The sequence below is a fragment of the Phyllostomus hastatus genome, unplaced genomic scaffold (assembly GCF_019186645.2).
Source record: "Phyllostomus hastatus isolate PE091 unplaced genomic scaffold, TTU_PhHast_1.1 phas_contig_283, whole genome shotgun sequence".
Taxonomy (NCBI): domain Eukaryota; kingdom Metazoa; phylum Chordata; class Mammalia; order Chiroptera; family Phyllostomidae; genus Phyllostomus; species Phyllostomus hastatus.
In genome coordinates, this window is record NW_025333833.1 from 14,766,773 (window position 1) to 14,785,525 (window position 18,753).

Here is an 18,753-nt window from a genome sequence, read left to right on the forward strand (position 1 = left end):
GGACATCAGGGCCCATGGGCATGAGTCCTCAAGGCAGCTGGGACCCTTCCCTCGAGGACAAGGAGAACCTTCTTTGTCTCGTCTCCAAACCCGATCAGAAAATCCCGTCTGTCCTTGAGGCTGAGTCTTGCAGGCTCGTGGTGGTGGTGGTGATGGTGGTGCTGGCGGTGCTAATGATGGAAATAGGAGTAGAGGTGGTGGGGGTGGGGGAGGGGGAGGGGAGGAGGTGGTGAGGGTGGGGGAGGGGGTAGTGATGACGATGACAAAAATGAAAATATTACAGTAACAACAGCTAACCTGTATTTAGTGTTCACCATGTGCCAGGACTATTGTAAGAGCCATATACTGTTCGGGGAGCCTTCACTGTTAACTCTGTGAGGAGGGTCTTACTAGCTCCCTTGTACAGCCCAGAGAAACTGAGGCACAGGTGGATGAGGGAAGGCATCCACACCCCACACCCACAGAGCGGTAGAGCGGAGGGGCAGCACCTGCTTGTCCTCATTAACATGAATAAAATAATAAGGAGTGCTCTTTAGGGAGAACTCACTGTGTGCCGCACACTGTGCTGAGGGCTGCACATGCACTCCTTTACGTGGTCCTGGGAGGTGGGTACTATCCACACCCCACGCCATTGCTCAGGAAATGTCACTGACTTGGGCGGGGCCACACTGCCATTGGAGGAAAGCACCGTTGTCCTTATTTACCAGTGAACTGAGGCCGAGGGACATCACGGATCCTGTCATTGGGCCATGACAGAGTTGAGAGGACCAGTCGGGTTTCGTTCCAGCCTCCAGGATTCCCCTCACACACTGGCCTGCATTGAAACTAGGACATCCAGGGTACATGCCACCCAGGTTCTCCAGCTGCTGGTGTCAAGTCCTCGGCCGGGGAAACTCACGGTGGGGAGGGACTGGGGGGGGCCGAGTCCTCGGCCGTCTCCTGTCCCTGCACGTGGACAGTGAGCGGCCGCTCCTTGGATGGAGGAACTCCCCGACCCAGCACCTTGTGCTTCTTCTCTTCTCTTGCAGAAGGTGGAGGTGCCCATGATGCTGAGGCTCCTCAGGGAGCAGAGGATGTTCATGATCCAGACCATCGCTCAGTACAAGTTTGTCTACCAAGTCCTCATTCAGTTCCTCCAAAACTCCAGGCTCATTTGAGCCCTGGACGCAGCTCCTGGAAGAGGGACCCGGCGCCGCCTTGCAGCTGGGGAGGCACCTCCAGACAGCCTCTGCGCCCCCCGCAGGGCGCGGACGGCGGGGGTCCACAGGACACATGCTCCCTGAGGACGGGAGCCGAGATCATTCATACACACCATGTATTATTTTATATGAGATAATTTATTTTTTTCCCCTTTGGAATAACTTTTGTGAATCATTGTAATGCCGTACGTTTCATTTGAACCACATTTTGACCGATCTGCATTGTAACACGTTGGTGGGGAAGGTGGCCTGGTGGACCGTTTGGGGGACAGGGGCACCAGGGAACGCATCTCTGGGGAAGTTGCAGCCAGACAGGTAACCAGCCCTGCAGTTCATCAGCTTAACTTCTCATGTCCGAATCAAAGATGGCAAGAAAATGAATTCCTCCTAAAATATAAAGATCAGGCACAAGACCCTTTTCTGAAGGAAAAACACTACAATTCCCTTGCATTTCGGGCTGATGAGCCTTGATGGCAGATTCCTCCCTTCCTCCTTTCTGTCCTCACCCTCAGTGGTCTTTTCCCAGCCCCCACCTCCAGCCTGGAGTGACAGGTGCAGCAGCAGGCGGAAATCCCGCCCTTCCAGTGCAGCAGTGCCCTCGCCCGGGCTGACCGCGGAGCTCTGTTTGTGTCTCTGTCGAAGACCCCGTAATCGGGGCCCAGAGCCCATGTTTCCTTGCCGGGGGCTGCACCCTCCGTATTTGCGGCTTCGCCTCATTTGCTCGGTGGGCACTGGGCTGGTGGCCTTTGAGGCCCCGGGCCAGGCCATCTGTGCAGCTGGGCCTCTTGCCTGACTGAGAGAAGGTGACGGACCAGAGTGAGAAGCGAGGGGAGACAGGAAGGCCCTGGATGCTGTGTTGGTTTATGAAGTGTGTGCTGTGTGGGGACCTGAAGGTCAAGGTGCTGGGGCTCTTCTGTCTGTCCATCAGTCGCCAGGTCAGGGAAGGGGGTATAAAAGAAACAGCTGGGAAAGATGATTCACAGGGGCCGCTTGACACCCAGCAGGGGCCTGGCCAGCAGCCACCCGGAGGGGACCCCACTGTGCTGGTACCATCTCCGGGCCTTGGTCTGTGAGAGCAGCACTAAGCCCACTCGGGCCCTGGAGTCGAAACCTAGCCCGCGTGATGAAAGACGGGGGTCTCGCACGAAGTCCTGTGGGGGTCTCCTTCTCTCCATGCAGCCCACCCTGGTCATCTGTGCCGTTAACGCCGCCTCCAGTGACGCCCGGTTCTCACCTTGCCCCTTCCTGGGCCTTCGTCGGTCGCCGTCCTTCAGAACGTCTCAGGTTAGGGCGCAGATACCCCAGGTCGCATCTTCCATCTTGCTGAATTTTGGGGTGTTGCCCCCTCCTCTCTAGTTCTTCTTGAACACAACTTTTAAGTCGCGGTTTTGCTGTCCGAGTGGGCCCCTGAGGTGTGGCGCCGTGCCTTCTCCCACGATTGCCTGGTTTCCTTTTTCTTTTTGTCTTCTCCTGAGCTGAAAGCACAAACATCCAGAGAAAGAATGGCATGAAATCAACCAGCAAGAAGAGAAGAGTGTGCCTTTGTGACTTCCGGTCGCCACAGACCGACAGATGGGTGTGGACACAGGTGCCCGTGAGTGGCTTTGGCCTGTGAATCAACTCAGTGTCCCATCTGGCCGGATGGTACGGTGATCTTTCCCTTGTGTAGACTCAGAGTGTCTGGTGACGGAGGGCGGCGTGTAAGTGTCTGTCTTACACCCCAAGGCCTAAAGAGTCAGTCGAGGAGTGTAACAGCTCCAGCTGAGCTCTGTAGATTCTGGCATTCGGGTGCATATTCTGAAAAAGAGAACCGTTAGCATGCCATGTACCTTCAGTGGAACAGAGCTCACAGCCCGCCCTCGAGACGCTCAGAACTTGGGTCCACAAGCAGAGAAGTACTTGTTTCCTCTCCTCGGAGACTTCCGTCCTCGGGGTAGTCGGCTGCGAGGGGTGGCCGGTCAGGCGGTCTGCGGCTCACTGCCCGAGTGTCTGATGAGCGGTACCGGCACTCCGCCTCTCTCTCGCGGGCCACAGCGTGGGCCCTGTGGATGCGTCTCCCCAGGACGACGTGCAGGTCTGCTGTCTCTGAGCTCATCACTCAGGGGCCTCCCTCCTCCCACCCAGGGTTACCTCCTGGTGCTGCAGGAGCACTCCTGAATGCACAGTATGCAGGAAAGAACCGGGTTTAACATCTGACTTCCCAGCCAAAGTCTATATGGAAACCCAAAAGGGGGAAAAAAAACCACTCGAAAGTTATTCCACAGCTTTCCTTTTGAAAAACAAATGCTTTGGGTCCTTCAGCATGTTTTGCATTCCTTTTCCCACCCCCAGTGCACACCAGCCTCTCTCCTGTTCAATGAGCAGTGCCATTTAAAGTTCGTCGGTGGCATCTGCATAATAATTGCCCAGAGACGCTTCATATCTGGGAAGCCGGCCAAGGAATAAACCTGGGAGCAAACTGCATTAAATTAGTTATCTGGTCGGCGCTTTTGGAATGAGTTCCTGATGGTGGACCAGGTCCGAAGCTGGAGCTGTTGGGCTCGGTTGCTGTGGTTTCAGTTTGAAAGGAGAGAATTAAATAAAAAAATGGAGGGGAGGATCCCCACCCCACAACAAAGACTCCAAACATTTTCAGGCTTTTGGTTTCGAAGCCGTCCAGTTGAAACATTTTCTTCCTCTGATCCGCTCTCATTGGGGTGCGTGGACCCCGTGTCCAGCCTTGTTGAGTCCGGTCACTGGACCGCGGAGTGGGGTGTGAGCTTGGCGGTCGGCTTGGGCCCTAAGGAGGCACCACCTCTGAGTAGGAGCGTCTGGTGGCGTTTCCGCTGGCACCCGCGATTGTCTTTCCCTGCACGGGAGGCACGGGAGGCACAGGACGGTCTGGCTGCGTTCGAGAGGGGCGTCAACCATCAGTTTCTCACCAGAGGGCAAGGAGGAATGCGCTCCTGTCCTCGGTTGGAGGGGAACCGGAGGATCAGGGCAGGGGAACGCTTCTCTGCGTGGAAGACTTGGAGTGATAGACTTTCAGGAGCCTGCACGCAGAGGACTTCACTTCTAGAACCTTTGTGGCCCCAAGACTGTGAAGAGAAACAAATTTTTTAACTGTAATCAATGCTGTTGTTTGCTTAGGTGTCTGTCCCTTGGCCAACTCGGCCCCCTCCTCCATCAGCCTGGACGCCTGGACAGCCTGGAGCGGCCGTGTGGGCCGTGCCGTGGGCCTCGACCACTGGCCTGCCCGGCACCCCCTGCACCTCTGCCCTGTCTGCTCTCAGCCTTTGCAGCTCCGTTATCAACCCCAGTGGGTACAGTGGGGCAGCGTTTCCATCCTGCTGCCTGCCTTTCTTACCTTTCCCAGCTTAATAGAGTTGACCCATACGAAATTTTGGGGAGTTGGACCGTATTTCACTTATAATAACAGAAAATCCACGTGGAGCGACCTTATACACAGAGTGTGTTTCTTCCCCCGACGCAGCGTAGACCCCAGCACAGCGGGGCAGGTCGTTTCTCCAGGCGAGAGCTGAAGGACGCGGAAGCCCGTGCCGGCAGGCAGCGTGGCTGTCCGTGCGTGCGCTGCCTGCCTGGCTGCAGAGGCCTGCCTCATGGCGGGGAGGGGGCTGTTCAAGGGCCTGGAGGTCACTCTGCAGAGGCGTTAGCGCGCTGTTGAGTCTGCTGGGGGGCGGGGTGGCCACCAGGCACAGCACTGTGGGGTGTCCAGCTGCCGTCCTTGCTGGATGTGCCATCTGTATGAGCTGACCTCAGCCGGTGGTCAGGGGACAAGGTGTGTGGTCCCCGAAGGTGTCCTTTCAGAGAGCAGAAGGTGCTTTGTCCTCTCTCTCCAACTCCCAGTGCGCGTTTGATGGGGAAGTGGGCACACCTCCTTTCTTTTCTTTTGTGGGAGACGTGTCAGTCACTCGGGGTGGGCGGCAAGTGCAGGGGCCTTCCTGGGCGTATGCCAGGGAGCTTGGACGCGAGGAGGGGACTGGGTCAGACCCAGGTTCGTGGTCCTCTGCCCTTCACTCCACCTCCGTGTCAGGACTAGTTGGGATCCTGGTGTCAGAAATTCCCAGAAACACCGAATAACCCTGGGTGGGCTCTTAAGTGGCCCTTTGTGGGAACTCAGCTTTCTCTGGTCTCACCAAAGGTTCGTCTGCTGCTGTGCTGAGTTGTTGCCTCTGGTTTTCATCAGACACTTCTCATGCTCTCATGCAGTGATTTCTTCTTGTGAGCAAAATAGCAGCCCATGTAGCAGTGCTTCCAAATGCAGGTTTGGGTTTTCCGTGGATACTGCACACATTTTCCAGTGGCCCACAGCCTTGTAGGTGACACACCAGTTGGCCCGTAGGGTGGAAATCTCTAAGATGCTGAGTTGTGTTCGACACTTCCCTTGAACTCTGGGTGATAAAGCAGGATGGTTCTGGTCTTTGCCTCAGTTTTTAAGACTTTCGAGGGCAAAAGACCTCAGTGATGCATCTGTTACAAGTAGCAGCAGCATGCCTGGGAGAACTGAGAGGTGTATCCAGTGAAATTCAGCTAGCCCATCAACCTGGGTTTTTTTTTTTTTTTTTCAGATAAGACCGCTTTGCTTATCTTTTCTAGCTTAACACATCTGCATCTGTTCCGCAAGGCCAAACTCAAAGGCTCTCCGCTAAAATGTCCGTGACCTTGGTATTGAGTGTCTGGTGTCAGTTGATTTCATAGGACTGGATGGTTTTCTGTGGTTTGGTGCCATCAAGGGGAGGGTGTGCATCAGTTCCTGCTGTTCAGAGCTTTGGCCAGGCCTCCGATCTCAGCAGCAAATCCAAGGACGTTTCACTGTAAGACAGGAGGACTGGAGCTGATGTGCAGCCTGAATGTGGCAAGGGTCAGCAGGGAAAGTCTGTTTCTTCTGCCGCACTCGGGGCCATCAGGATCGTTCTTTCCAGAAAGTTCCACAAGCTTGTCCAGGGAGGACCTATGAGTGGGGAGAGGAGGAGGGAGGGTTTTGGAATCAACCCTGAAGTTGCTACGAAGAGAGTCATGGATTCACAAATAATTTTCTGGATCCTAGAATGTCTCTCGCACTCCTCCGTCCTTTGCTGTGAGGCTAGAAGCTAGGCGGTGACACCCCTGGAGAGACCGCACTGCCGTGTGGGGGTCTGCTTCACCCTTGCTCCGGTGTTAACCCGTGTCCTCACTGTGGTGCAGAGCTCGATGACGCCATGGCTTCTGGGCGCCGCCTGGGTTTGCTGTTTGCAAGTGCTGTCTCCCGTGGCTTGCTGGTGGCCCTTCCTTTTTCATCAGCAGGTTCCGCTCGTCCATCCCCGTGGCTCGCGGTCAGAATCACAGCTCCCCTGCACCTTGGTTCTTCTTTCCTGCTGTCCCAGAGGCCTGCAGGGCATTTTCCCCTTATGGCAAGTCACCTTTATAATCAGGGCCCCAGAACAGGGAGGACGTCAGGAGGGAGGACGTCAGGACAGCAACTGCAGTTGTTGCTTGTCTCGCTAGGGGGCGCAGTGGGACTATTCTGTGAGGTCCCCCTCTTCACCCGGGACACCTCATCTGCCAGGGGCTGTGCCGACCTCTCCTTGTTTTCCACTTGCATGAGGGGCCCGCCCTCATCAGCCCACCTTCTTTTCTTTCCCTACCTTGTCAGGGAAACCCCAACACAATAGTTTAATCTGTGACCAGATTAGTAACCTGTATTCAACTCTTGAACCTCTCCAAACTGTGTAATCAGGAAATAGGGTTTTAATTTTTTAAAGCTATTTAGTTTTGAGGAGTAAGATCTGGCAATGGAAATAAGCAGAATAGAAAGCGCCAGGAAGCTGCCCCGACCCACCCACTCCCCCCCTCGGGGACAGCCCCTCGCTCAGCAGCAGCGGAGAGGGGAGCACGGGTGGGTTTGGTGGACCGCCCTCCTGACGACGATGACTGACAGCAGCAGCACCTGCTGTTTATGCCAAGGTGAACACACACGGATCCCCAGCGGCTGCACTTGGCAGAGTGGGGTCTGCGGTCAGATTAATTTGTTCCTGGCTCCCTCCCGAACCAGTTCCCCTCGTCATAGCCAATCTGGTGAAACGGAAAAAGCTCTGGACTCCCCAGGAACTTTTGACAATTCGTGTTATGGTCAGTTCTATCATCTGGCGGGGGGGTGGGGGGGTGGGGGGAGGGTGAGCTGTTTATCCACTCTGTGCCTTGCCCTGTTCCTCCTTCCCCATCTCCCGCTCCCGGGAAAGGCAGATGCCTCCTCACAGAAGGTTTCAGGGAGAAAGCCCACAGGACTGGACCTGGGCTCTGTGTGCCCTACGGTGGGACTGTTTGGCTAAAATCTCAGGAATCTTGCTTCCAGTTTAGCATCAGTGGGGCTCAGCAGGGGTGCCCCCAGAGTTCTAGGCGTTTCTCAGGGGCCTCCGACCCCCCTCCGCTGCAGTGTTAGCTAATAAATAACCTTCAGCCTGGGACCGAAAGCTGTAATCCAGAGCCATTTTGTGTTCGACTTGAACGTTGTAAAATGTTACTGCAGTTCCCTCTCACGGAGCTTTCTTGCCACTCTTTGGAATCTTAAACATGAACCTTATCCTTTCATTACTAAGGTTCCTCTTCATCAGAGATGCTTCCCTGGGTATGTCCTTTGTTCCTTTAACGGTCAACTAACTTGTTTGAGGAGTCAGAAATGGGAAAAAAAGTTTTACATATGCAGATGACTATTAACTATGTAACCTTATGTGTAACCTGTGTTACATCAAATAACAGGTGTAACTAGTTTGTTTCACTGGACGACTGTTATGCTACTTTATTCAGTATTCTGATGCTTTCCTTAGTCTGTGTTTTATAAAATGTTGCAAATGGTGGTATCATTCAAAACAATTGACATTATCAGCTCTCATTTCTAAACGATACATAGACAAGCTCCCAATTTAGAAACCAGTTTGTTCTGGAAGTTCTTGGATTAGCCCACAGAAACCTCCTGACTCCCAGCAGAGCTGAAATTTCGGGTTATGTCAGCGAGAGCCGGTTGGCTGTTGCTGTGGGCTGACCTGGAAATCGAACCACCTGCTCGGTTGTTGCAGTGAGAAATGCATTCCAGGTTGGGGCTGGGGCTCCCGAGTTGCTACCTTGCAAATGGAAGTCTACCCTCTTTACTACCAACTTGTGAGGGGAGAGAGGGAGCGGGGAGTTTGTAAGACATTCCCTAGGTTGGGAAGTGTTTACCGAAATCCATGCCAACTCTACTTTGTCATAGGCTCCCTCTAAATTTAATAATATTAAAAGCCTTAAATAAAACTATGCATGCTATTCTATATGCTTTTTTATATCAGTTAATAAGCTTATGCTTGGCAGCTTTATACACAGTGATGAGGTGTATAAAACTGACTTCCGACAGTATTTTTTGCACTGTTTCCTGTTTTTATAACGTCTTATTTAGATCCTGTTACAGAGTTGCGTATTGTTTGTTCTCACTGCCACGGCTGGGCTGTGAGATGTTTCATATGTGCCTTTACAAAGGTGAGATCTCTATTCTAACCTTTTTTTTATAAAAGATATCTATTGATATAACATAATGCAATAAACCTTTTTTCCCAGAAAAAAAAAACATTGAATTTTCTGTTTTCTGTACTATGTGTGTCTACATTGGTTGAAAGCATTGCATGGAATCTCTTTTAGGATTATTTTCACAGGCACAAGTGCCGGGTGTTTTAAAGCCCATGTATCTCTACCCACTTTGTATTCTTGCCTAACTTGATCATAGTAAATGCCCAGGGGGACATTGCAAAGCTGCCACTGTTGGGACAGTGTCTGAGTGGGGCGCACGCCAGGCAGATGGAGCGAAGACTCAGCAGAAGCGGTCCTTCTCACAGGTGCGGCGAAGACCCTGTGACGCATCAAGTCCCTCCCCCCAGCCGTCATGCACTCAGATCCCACGCTGTCCACCTGCAAAAAGCCAGGCACCGGGCTGCTAGAGAAGACCCGAATTTTAGTTTTCGTCTTTCAACTTTCATCCACAGCCCAACTCGTCCACAGTGCTGGACGTGGCTGCCCCGCCCCATATTTCTCGCAGCCTGTCGATGGCCAGTGACACACACGCTGGGCCCCTGGTGAGGACGGCGGACGCTGTGTCTTGGCCGAGTGGCAGGGCAGTAGCACTGCGTCTGCAAGGGGCCTCTCTCCGCCCCGTCACCAGACCAGGAGTCGTCCACCCCCAGCAGGGCCCAGCGTGGTTCCCGTCGTGAAAGCGAGAGCACCATACGCCTGGTGCCAGGAGGTGGCGGGTGTCTCACTAGACGTACAGACAAGTCTGTGTGTGTGTTGACTGTGACAACAGGTACAGTTCTTGGAAGAAAAGCCACATAGTGTTTTTAAAAAGATGATGAGATAAAATGCCAATGAAAATGGAGGGAAGTCCAGTCCTATGGTGAGAGAAGAGGTACGCATACTGATTTGTTTTTATCTTTCATGGACTGAGTAAATAGACCCATTGTGTTTTCTTTGGTAGATAAAGAGAAAACGTGGTTTTCTTTAATTGAAAGATACAACACTAACAGCCACTAGTAGATGGAGCTGGGGTAGAAACTTCTAATATAAGAGAACAGAAGATGAACATTTAAAAAATATATAAGAAAATATGCAGTAAAATGACAAAAACAGGGTCAGACATGTCTATTCTGTGATTTTACATTTTATTTTCTTTAATAAAAATAAATGGGGAGAACTCATCAGACTTAACCAGCCAAGGAACACTGGAAGGGAAACTCGTTCACAGCAGCTATAGAGACATCCAAGCCATGAGTTGGGGCGAATGTGGAGGACCAGTGGAAACATAACCGAGCCCTTTCGAGGTAAAACGTAGACAAGCCGAAAAACCACTTTCTTGGACGGAAAAACTCGTTACTATGAAGAGTTCTGCTCTCTGTGTAGCCCTGACTCCAAGGCGATTCTCGTAGATACCACAACAGTATTTATGTGGTGGCGGGGGGTGGGGGGCAAGGAGAGGTCAGGAGAGGACTCGGCAAAATGACTCTCAGGTACTTTGGAGGGTTAACTTTGGGAGAATGGTCAGACAAATTCGAAAGAACACAGCAGATTAGCTCTCACGGATACTAAAAGTTTTGCAGTGCAACAATAATTAAAGGAGGATTTTCCTGGCAAATCAATGAAAGGAAATAGTGCAGAAATAGACCTAAGTCTTACGGGAATGGGAATGAGAACATTTCAGACCAGCGGGGGAAATAAATCATTTAACAAATGATCCTGGCATGAGGGGCTAGCAATGGTGAAAATTAAAGTTTAAGATACAACTCCAGACAGATCAAGGACTTCCATAAAAAATGGTTTTATTTCTTTTCTTCATTTTAAGAGGAAAACAATCTGCTTGGGGACAGGAAGTGACATGAAAAATAAAGTTAATGGACAACCAGGGCAAACATATTTCCCATACAGGACAAAGAGCTAATATCCCAATATACATTGAGCTCTTAGAAATTATTATGAAAGGTGTGAATTGCAAAATAGCGAAAACTGCTATGGATAACAACTCAGAGAAGAAACACAATTCCTAGGTATATGAAAAAAGTACCCAGTCTCATTAAGAAATGCATATATAAAACAAAGTGCCCGGTCTCATTAATAAATGTGTATTTCACACAGATAGGCAAAACAAAAATTTTTTAAATAGTACTGTTATGAGGGTAGAGGAAAACAGATACTGCAGATATTATTATATCCTACTGGCATCCTGATACCCTTTTTAAAAAAGGAAATGTGGCCATATTTATTCATATTAAAAATGTGTCCACTATTTGATCCTGGAATTCCACTTCTAGGGATCCATCCCCCCCAGATGCTACCACACGTCAGCAAAGGTGCTGGTCTAGGATTGTCCATGAGGCTTTGTTGGTAACAGGAGCAAACTGGAAAACCACAGGTGCATCATGGGAACGGCCGAGTCGGTCACAGCACTCGGGGTGACTGATGTTCTGCCTCCAAAAAGAAGGAGGCAAATCCGTGAAGGCTGACATGGAAAGAGGCTCTTAAGTCAGAGACGGTCACAAAAGTATGTGGGCACCATTCTGCCTGTGTTCCTAAGTCTGTTTGTCTAGATCTGGAAAAACTGAGGTCCCATGTGCGAACAGTTCCAGTGGCTTCCTCTGGGGAGAGGGACTAGTGAAGAAGAAGGAACAGCTTGCTTTTTTCCGATGTTTGTGTTGTTTTAAATTTCTTGAAAAAAATTTATAAATTCTGTAAAATGCAGGCAGTTGGTGGGCTAAGCTTATTTGAGGCTTAGCTACTGAGTAAATGAGCTTTACAACACACGAAGCTCCCCAGCGCCAGGACCCTGCCTTGCTCCTCTCTCTGCCCTGGGAGAGCTATACAGACTGTTGCACATAGTAGGTGTTCAGTAAGGGTCTTAACGCACTTGACCAGACGAGGGAAGGCATCCTACCTGCCGGGGCCAGCTGTGCTCGGTGATGCCTGGGTGTGTGGAGATGGGAAGGAGAGATAACACAGCAGATGCATGGCCCTCCAAGCTGTTTGCGTATCAGGCGTAGAAGAGCTTGGCCTTGAGCTCCGTCAGGCTTTGAGTATTACCTAATGGGGAAGTTCCTCTCTTCAGATTACGAGAAACATCCCTGCGCCCGGAGCGCGCCCGGTCCTGGGCCTTGTGTCTCCGCGGCCGTTGCTAACAAACAGTCCCCGGGGTGCTCCCTGCCAGGCTGTGGGGAAGCTGGATTCCCGCTCCCGGCCTGCCTGCCGCGTGGGGAGAGACCGTGTTTGCTCCACAACACAGAGTTGGTAAGGGCGGGCGTTTTTTTCCCTCCTTCTCGAGCTTAGCCTGCAGGGTTTCCAGACAAGGAGAGGACTGCACAGGCCCGTCAGCAGAAGGAGAGATGGGAAGACTGCTTTCAGACGGACGAGGAGATGGCCCAGAAAGCGAGGCCTGGGTGAAGCACCCACGCGCACTGAAGGGAGACCGGACGACAGACGGGAGAATCGAAAGGGACACGTGCTCCTGCTGGGCGTGCGGGGCACCCGGGCCACTCACTTGTTCTCCCCGACACGTAAATTCCCACTTTTTAATTTAATCTATTTTAATTTTTTTTCAGTTACAGTTGACATCCAATATTACATACGAGTTTTAGGTGCACAGCGTAGTGGTTAGACATCGACCTGGCACCCCCCCACACACAGTTATTGCGATATTACCGACTGTATTCCCTGGGCTGCACTGGGACTGTTATGGGCTGTTTTGCATAGTAGATGCTTAATAAACGTCTCATCGCACTTGACCGGACAAGAGAAGGCATCCTACCTGCCGGGTCCGACCGTGTGCTGCAAACTGTGTGTGCGAGGCGTGTGGGGGTGTGGCCGTGAGGAAGGAAGGGTAACACAGCAGCAAAGGGAGGAGCTTTACCTCCCGGGGACTGTTTAGTAACTGCCAATTTGTATCTCTTCATCCCGTCACCTTTTTCACGGTGTGTTTTTTTCCCGTCTCGCATCTTCTTTCTTCCTCCATACGCACTGTATTCCAAAAGCAACTTCAGCCTAAAGCGGCCACCTGACCCCCTTCCGGGGGAGTGCTGGCTCACTGCCTGACACAGGGGACATGTCCTCCACTCCGCAATGGGGCTCCCACTGCCTCCTCGAAGTCCTCCCCACAGACAAAAGGAAACACAAACTTCAACCACTGTTACCTTTTTTATTCTCTTTCATCACTCAGGTTTGTTCAGAACGTTATAATAATAAGCATGAAGGGAAAAATAGTAACATTTTTTCAAACTCAACCTGTCCGAAGTATAATACATGAAACCATGCCATTCCCTCTTAGGGAAAAAAGCATTCAAAAATGAATGTGACCTTAAGGTTAAAGATTAAAACCAATGCCAAGTGAGCTGTGTAAGGCTTGAGTGCAGATGGTGTTCTCCCTGCAGTGAGTTTGCAGAAACGCCGGAGTGATGTGCAGGATTTGAAATATTCAAATCCTGGAGGGCTTCTGCACACGCGCGTAAAACCGCCACATTGGCACAGGCTCAGCAGCGCTCGATTTCCTGTTTGATCTCAGAGATGTACGGGTGATCTTTGCCGTGGGCCACTTCCATGATCGCCATGGCCTAGGAGAGAGCGAGACGCACCAAGGGTGAGGAGCCGGAAGCCAGTCCCCGCACACCTCCACCTGGGCTGCTGTGCGTGCAAGGCGGACTTCCTGCTCTAACGCGCAGGACGCAAACTGGCTTTCAGAGCCTGTGCTCTCCTCTTCCTCCGGAGTCTGGCTTCACGAGAGGAAAAAAAAGGGTAAGATTATCTAGGAACCGAAGAGCCACCCAGTTTCTCCCACTGAGTGAAATATTCTGCAAGAGCTGAAGACGTGATGCAGAGAAACTGATTGCACGATATTTTTGCCCCACTATTCTCAAGGTTTCAGTAAAAACTGAACTCTGCTTTAGGGACGGAATTACTTGGCTGTACTCAATCAAGTACACAGGCAAGGCTGGGACAGGGAAGTGCACAGGGAACTCCACATCAAACCTGTTTTGATTTGAAGGTTACATTACTAACCTATGAGATACAACTGAACTGTTTTCCCTTTTAAAAAGTGCATGCTTTCCTCTTCATACCCGCTCTTAAAAGAAATGAAGCTGAAAAATCAAGGTGCAGGATTCACTTGAGGCTGCTCCAGAGAGAACATATTTAATAAGAGTTCTTTAGAGTGAGGGGATATAATGTGAGAGCATGTCCAGTAGCTCCGTCGCGTCCTAGCTGTGTGACCTTGGGCAATTTACTTTACCACTCTGTGCCTCCATGTCCTCATCTGTAAAATGGGAAGGATGCCAACCTCTCAGAATTGTTAATGCACATAAAGTGTTTAGAACAGTGCCCGGCACATAGCAAGTATATATCAAATGTCATCCATGAGAATTTATTTTGCTCCTTTGTATTCAACCATATTACTCACAGAAATTACTCTTGTTTTCCCCAAGAGGGGATTTTTGATGGCTGTGACTGTGACAGTGTTCCTTGCTGTTATACCATCCTCTCCCCAGATCTCAGGCCAAGAGGAGGCCGGCCAAGGGACGGTGCCGGCCTTCAGGAACCACCTGTTCAGTCGTTTCCCAGGAATCACCTGTTAAATGCCTCCTGCACCGTCTGCATTCATTTCATGACTCACGTTCCTTGCTCGGATCTACTCTACCCTCCTTCTTTTTCTTTTTTCTTAATATGCTTATTGATTTTACAGAGAGAAGGAGGGAGGGCATGAGAAAGAAAGGGAGAGAGAGACAAACATCCATGTGAGAAAGAAACATCAGTCGACTGCCTCCCATACACGCCCCAATGGGGGATCAAACCTGAAGCCTGGGTATGTGCCCTGACTGGGGATTGAACCTCCAACCTTTTGGTGTACTGGACAATGAACGCTCCAACAAACTGCATTGAACCACACCGGCCAGGGCTCTCTACCCTTCCTTGATCCTGTATTTCATTACCTCCCAGCACTCTGCAGTTGTGACCTAACTGGTTAATTTCCCCCCAAACCCCTAAGGCAATGACTATGTTACCTTGGAAGACAAATTCGCCAGTTTAAAAACGGAAAATGTTACGCTTCACTCATACTCCTAGCCTGGCGAGGCCGTGAGCCTTCCGTGTGGGATGCAGGACCTTGCTCCCATCTTCCTGAGTAGGGAAGATTTGTGGAATCTAGAGAATTAGGCATCCAGGCTAGCCAGTGGCCCCAACATTTACAGACATTCTCTTGCAGGAATGAAGAGATTGTCCCAAAGATTACCCCTTATCAACGTTAATTTATACCTGAAGGACAACGAGAGTCTGTTGGCACAATCCAGCTGCTGTACGGTGAGGGTTGGGGCCTGGCCCCAGGTCCTCGGGCAGCACCGGGCAGCTGTCAAACACGGGGTGAGGTGGGGCAGATGCTGCCCAGGGTCCTGGTTTCCCCTGCGAGTTAGTCACAGCATGAGTGGGAGTGGGGACCTGAAGCGTTCCACTCAGAAAGATCCCAATTTCAATCAAGAGCCTACTGTGTACCCAAGGCCAATTCCTTAACCTGTGTGCATCTCCATTTCCTCACCAGGAAACTCTATCTCAGTTTTGTAAGAATTAAAAACCACGCGTCCGGGTCCTGGCCTGTGATTGGTACTCAGCGAACAGCGACACCGATGATTAAGTGCACTTTAGAAACACTCCGAGTCTCACTGCCCTGACTTCCCCACAATGGGGCATCGTGAACCTGTAGGCCTAAAGGGCAGACAGATGGCAGGTGGCCTCACCACGGGCTCCCGGTGCCCCCAGTGGCCTCTGTCCACAAGCACAGCTTTGCCTGGGCAGGGCAGTGTGGTCCCCCCGCTGTGGGCTGAGCCTGCAGTCAGCCGGCCGCTCGCAGCCTGCACGCCCCTCTCCTTGCAGGAGGGCCTGGACGCCAGCTTGGCAAAGGCTCGATGATGCCACCCTCACCTGCCAACCCCACCCCCCCAACTCGTATGGACGGAGCGGGTCAAGAGTGGGCCTTCGCCACCCCCCGTTACTCAGCCTCCCGTGGGAAGAAGAAATGATGGCAAGGAGGGCACCCAGGCACCGAGAAGCCTGCGTCCCCCGCGCCACAGACGTACCTTCCGCAGGGCTTTCTCCCCGGCCACTCTGTTCTCCAGGCCCATGTACAGTCTTCCCAGCTTCAGCCACATGGAGGCCACGTTGAGGGAGTACGGTGGGTAATGCTTGCTGGGAGAAGAAGAGAGAAGACAGCGGCCGCCTGGTCAATGCCTGCGGCACAGCCCACAGGCCGGGACAAGAAGCCACAGTGTCCATGGCAACCAGGCTTCTCCCAACCCTGGCGGGTCTGGGCGGAGAGCGGGGACGGGTCGATCCTGGTTAAGGGCCACGGATGCACCCCATTTCGTGCACGGCGTGTGTTGCCGAAAAGCTCCAGAAACACTGCAGGGTTTCCCCAACTCAAAAGCATTTACCAACACAGCATTCGACCCAGTCCCAGATTTTTGTCCTAGGTGCCCCCAAGGCAGAGCACTGGGAAACCGTCTTTTCGGGTAAACTCCCTATTACGAGGACATGGGGCCTCTCCCCTCATTTTAAAATTACTTAAAAATATGCGCAGACTAATACGTCTCAAGACCCCCGCTTTCTATCGCACTCTGTGATACCAGTTGTTTAGCAACACTGTCAGCTCCCCGGAGCCAGGAGAAGGCCTCCTGTTTCTTCCAGACATTCTTTCCGTATTGTTCAGTAGTGAGCTCCACACACAACACTGTAGGTACTGGCTGCCTGGTGTTAACTGATGGCTGACAGACGGATGGGGGTCCCCTGGGAAGGGGACCTTTCCCCGGGGACAGAGACCAGGAGGTGGCTCCTGGGCTAGGATGTGTGCACTGGGGGGGGCGGGGGGGCGTGTAGGAGGTGTTTATTTACAGCCTGGTTTGTGCTGCTCTACCCTCAAAGTCCATCCAGAAAAGACACATTCTGTTTGTACGTCTGGGTGGGGGCCCGGCCCTGGGGGCAGTGCCAACCCCCACCCCGGAAGGCCGGAGCTGGGGCTCACTTAGCACAGGAAGGTCCAGCAGAGCGAGTTCCCGCTGGAAGAGGAACCACAAGACAGAGAGGATCTCATTCATTCTCATCTCCCCTCCCTCCTTCCCTCCCTCCAGATCTCACAGAGGAAGGTGTGCAGGAGACCCCAGGACTTTCTTACCCCCCCCCCACCCCCCGGGGGAAGAAGGATAGGCTTTAAGATGATCCCGGAGGCAGCAAATTCTGTTTCTAAGAGCAAATTTTAGGAGCCGCTTCCCCTTGAGCTCCCCCTGCTGGCCGATCAGGGCACTGTGGGGTAGGCAGAGGGCCAACTTGGCAGCGGACAGTCAAACCAGACATAAATTGAACAGTCCCTGGTCTTAGAAGGTAAACAGAGGGCTTCTGAAATTCCTGAGAAACACCTGGAGTGCCCCTGGAACACAGGGGTTTCAGGTCCGACGCCCAGATTCCGACCCCCTCGGTCTGGAGGAGATCCTGTCCGCGCATAATGTAGATGTGCTCAGCCAGCACCCCAGTGATCCGATGGGCCGTCCCAACCCCGAGGTGCCTACGCAGAGCCTGAGGGCCATGCCACGACCTCCACCTGCAACCCACTTGCAGGGTTAACAACCCTCTCAACAGGAAACTCCCCCACGGCCGCCAGTCACCGCGACTATACTGTAACCCAGCTTGTTTCCGTCAGACCTAGGCGGGATGTGGAATAACCACGGCCAGCCTGCCCAGTGGTCCTGGAGTTTCCTCATTTGCAGACTGGGCTGCAGTCTAGAGAACCACAAGGGGGCGGTGTGAACAATGATGGAAAAGAAACCAACGGGCAGCTTTCTAGCACTGGTCTGAATTAACGACAGTGGCTACAGCACCTGGGCAGGTCCCCGGACGGATCTGGCCCCGGCAACCCCTGCACAACCTCAACCTGCCAAGCCAGGTGTCTCTTCTAGGTGGCAGAGGGAGGAGGCAGGGCCCACTGAAGCAGCGCCCTGCACCTGTACCTCTGGACGCGGGTGCAGAGCAGAGAGAGCTGGTCTAGGCACCTTGCAACACGGGACAGTGAGAGGACAAGGCTGCCTAGGTGCACATTCCAAATCACCAGGTGCCATTCCGGGCTAAGACGAGCAGGAGGGCCATGGCAATCACCTGTAAGGCTTAATGATTTTCTGTCCGTAGCGCAGGGCTCCTTCCCAGTCCTGCATGTACAAGCAGACGCCCATGGCCTGGTACATCATGTGCAGCATGTACACGTTACTGTCCTCAAACACGGAGCTCATCTTCTCCTGGCTGAGCTCGCAGATCTCCAGCAGCTCGCTAGGGGGTGCCCTGGAGTCAAGGAAATGACCGGCCAGCCCACTAGGCTTGGAGACTTCCCAAGGCAGGCTGGGTGTGAGGAGTTATTTTGTCCACTTCCCCCATATACCCTCGCCCTCTGAAAAAGTAAATTACAGAAGGCCAGCCAAAAGAAAAAAGGAATCGCATTTTTCTTGAAGAAACAAATAGGGAAATCTGAAGACCTCAACTGGTAAGTAAACACAACGAAAGAATTTTAGCCACAGGCCACAGACCCTCAGTTCAGCTGTAAACAATGCCGATTAGAAACAAGGTACATTTAAACCGTCACCTAAGGTGAGCTGCAGCGTTGTTAAGGATGAAGTCCCCACCGTGGGTAAGTTCTTCCTTATACTGAGAAGTCGGTGTGCCTTTCTCTGGTTTCCTCTACCCGTTTTAGTTCTTATCTTAGTACAAATCTATTGCCTTTTCGACACCCAAGAAGGCGCTTCAGTGCAGTTGTTAGGAATGTGGACAGTGGTGGCCAGAGCTGTGGGTCTCTGGATCTGCCACGGGGGTGGGCGCTGTGTCCTTTGGGCAGATTATCTGGTATCTAAGACCCTGTTTCCATCTCATGTGGGGCGATGTCCTGAGGCATGTCCTTGTAAGAACCAGGGGAGACAATATAAGCAAAGCCCTCGGACACTGTGCCCAAAGTAAAAGACTCCCCAAAATGAGCACTTTCCAGGAACTGTTCTCCATAGTT

The 18,753-nt window shown here is 52.1% G+C and overlaps 2 protein-coding genes across 6 annotated transcripts in view; one reads left to right on the forward strand and one right to left on the reverse strand.

Moving 5' to 3' along the window:
• Positions 1 to 7,324, forward strand: part of PTPN14 (protein tyrosine phosphatase non-receptor type 14) — a 154,697-nt gene extending 147,373 nt beyond the window's left edge. For all 4 annotated transcript variants that reach the window (XM_045838313.1, XM_045838311.1, XM_045838312.1 and 1 more), the window contains one exon: positions 1,029 to 7,324. In XM_045838313.1, the coding sequence (XP_045694269.1) occupies positions 1,029 to 1,157 (129 nt within the window). In that variant the 3' untranslated portion in view covers positions 1,158 to 7,324. The remainder of the gene's footprint in view (positions 1 to 1,028) is intronic.
• Positions 7,325 to 12,862: 5,538 nt separating this feature from the next.
• SMYD2 (SET and MYND domain containing 2) overlaps positions 12,863 to 18,753 on the reverse strand; it is a 50,418-nt gene continuing 44,527 nt past the window's right edge. Inside the window, exons 10-13 of one of the 2 annotated variants that reach the window (XM_045838725.1) lie at positions 17,862 to 18,036; positions 15,797 to 15,905; positions 14,982 to 15,125; positions 12,863 to 13,288 (exon numbers count right to left, since the gene is read on the reverse strand). In XM_045838725.1, coding sequence (XP_045694681.1) covers positions 13,208 to 13,288; positions 14,982 to 15,125; positions 15,797 to 15,905; positions 17,862 to 18,036 — 509 coding nt within the window. In that variant the 3' untranslated portion in view covers positions 12,863 to 13,207. The remainder of the gene's footprint in view (positions 13,289 to 14,981; positions 15,126 to 15,796; positions 15,906 to 17,861; positions 18,037 to 18,753) is intronic. The other variant, XM_045838726.1, reaches the window with a different exon arrangement.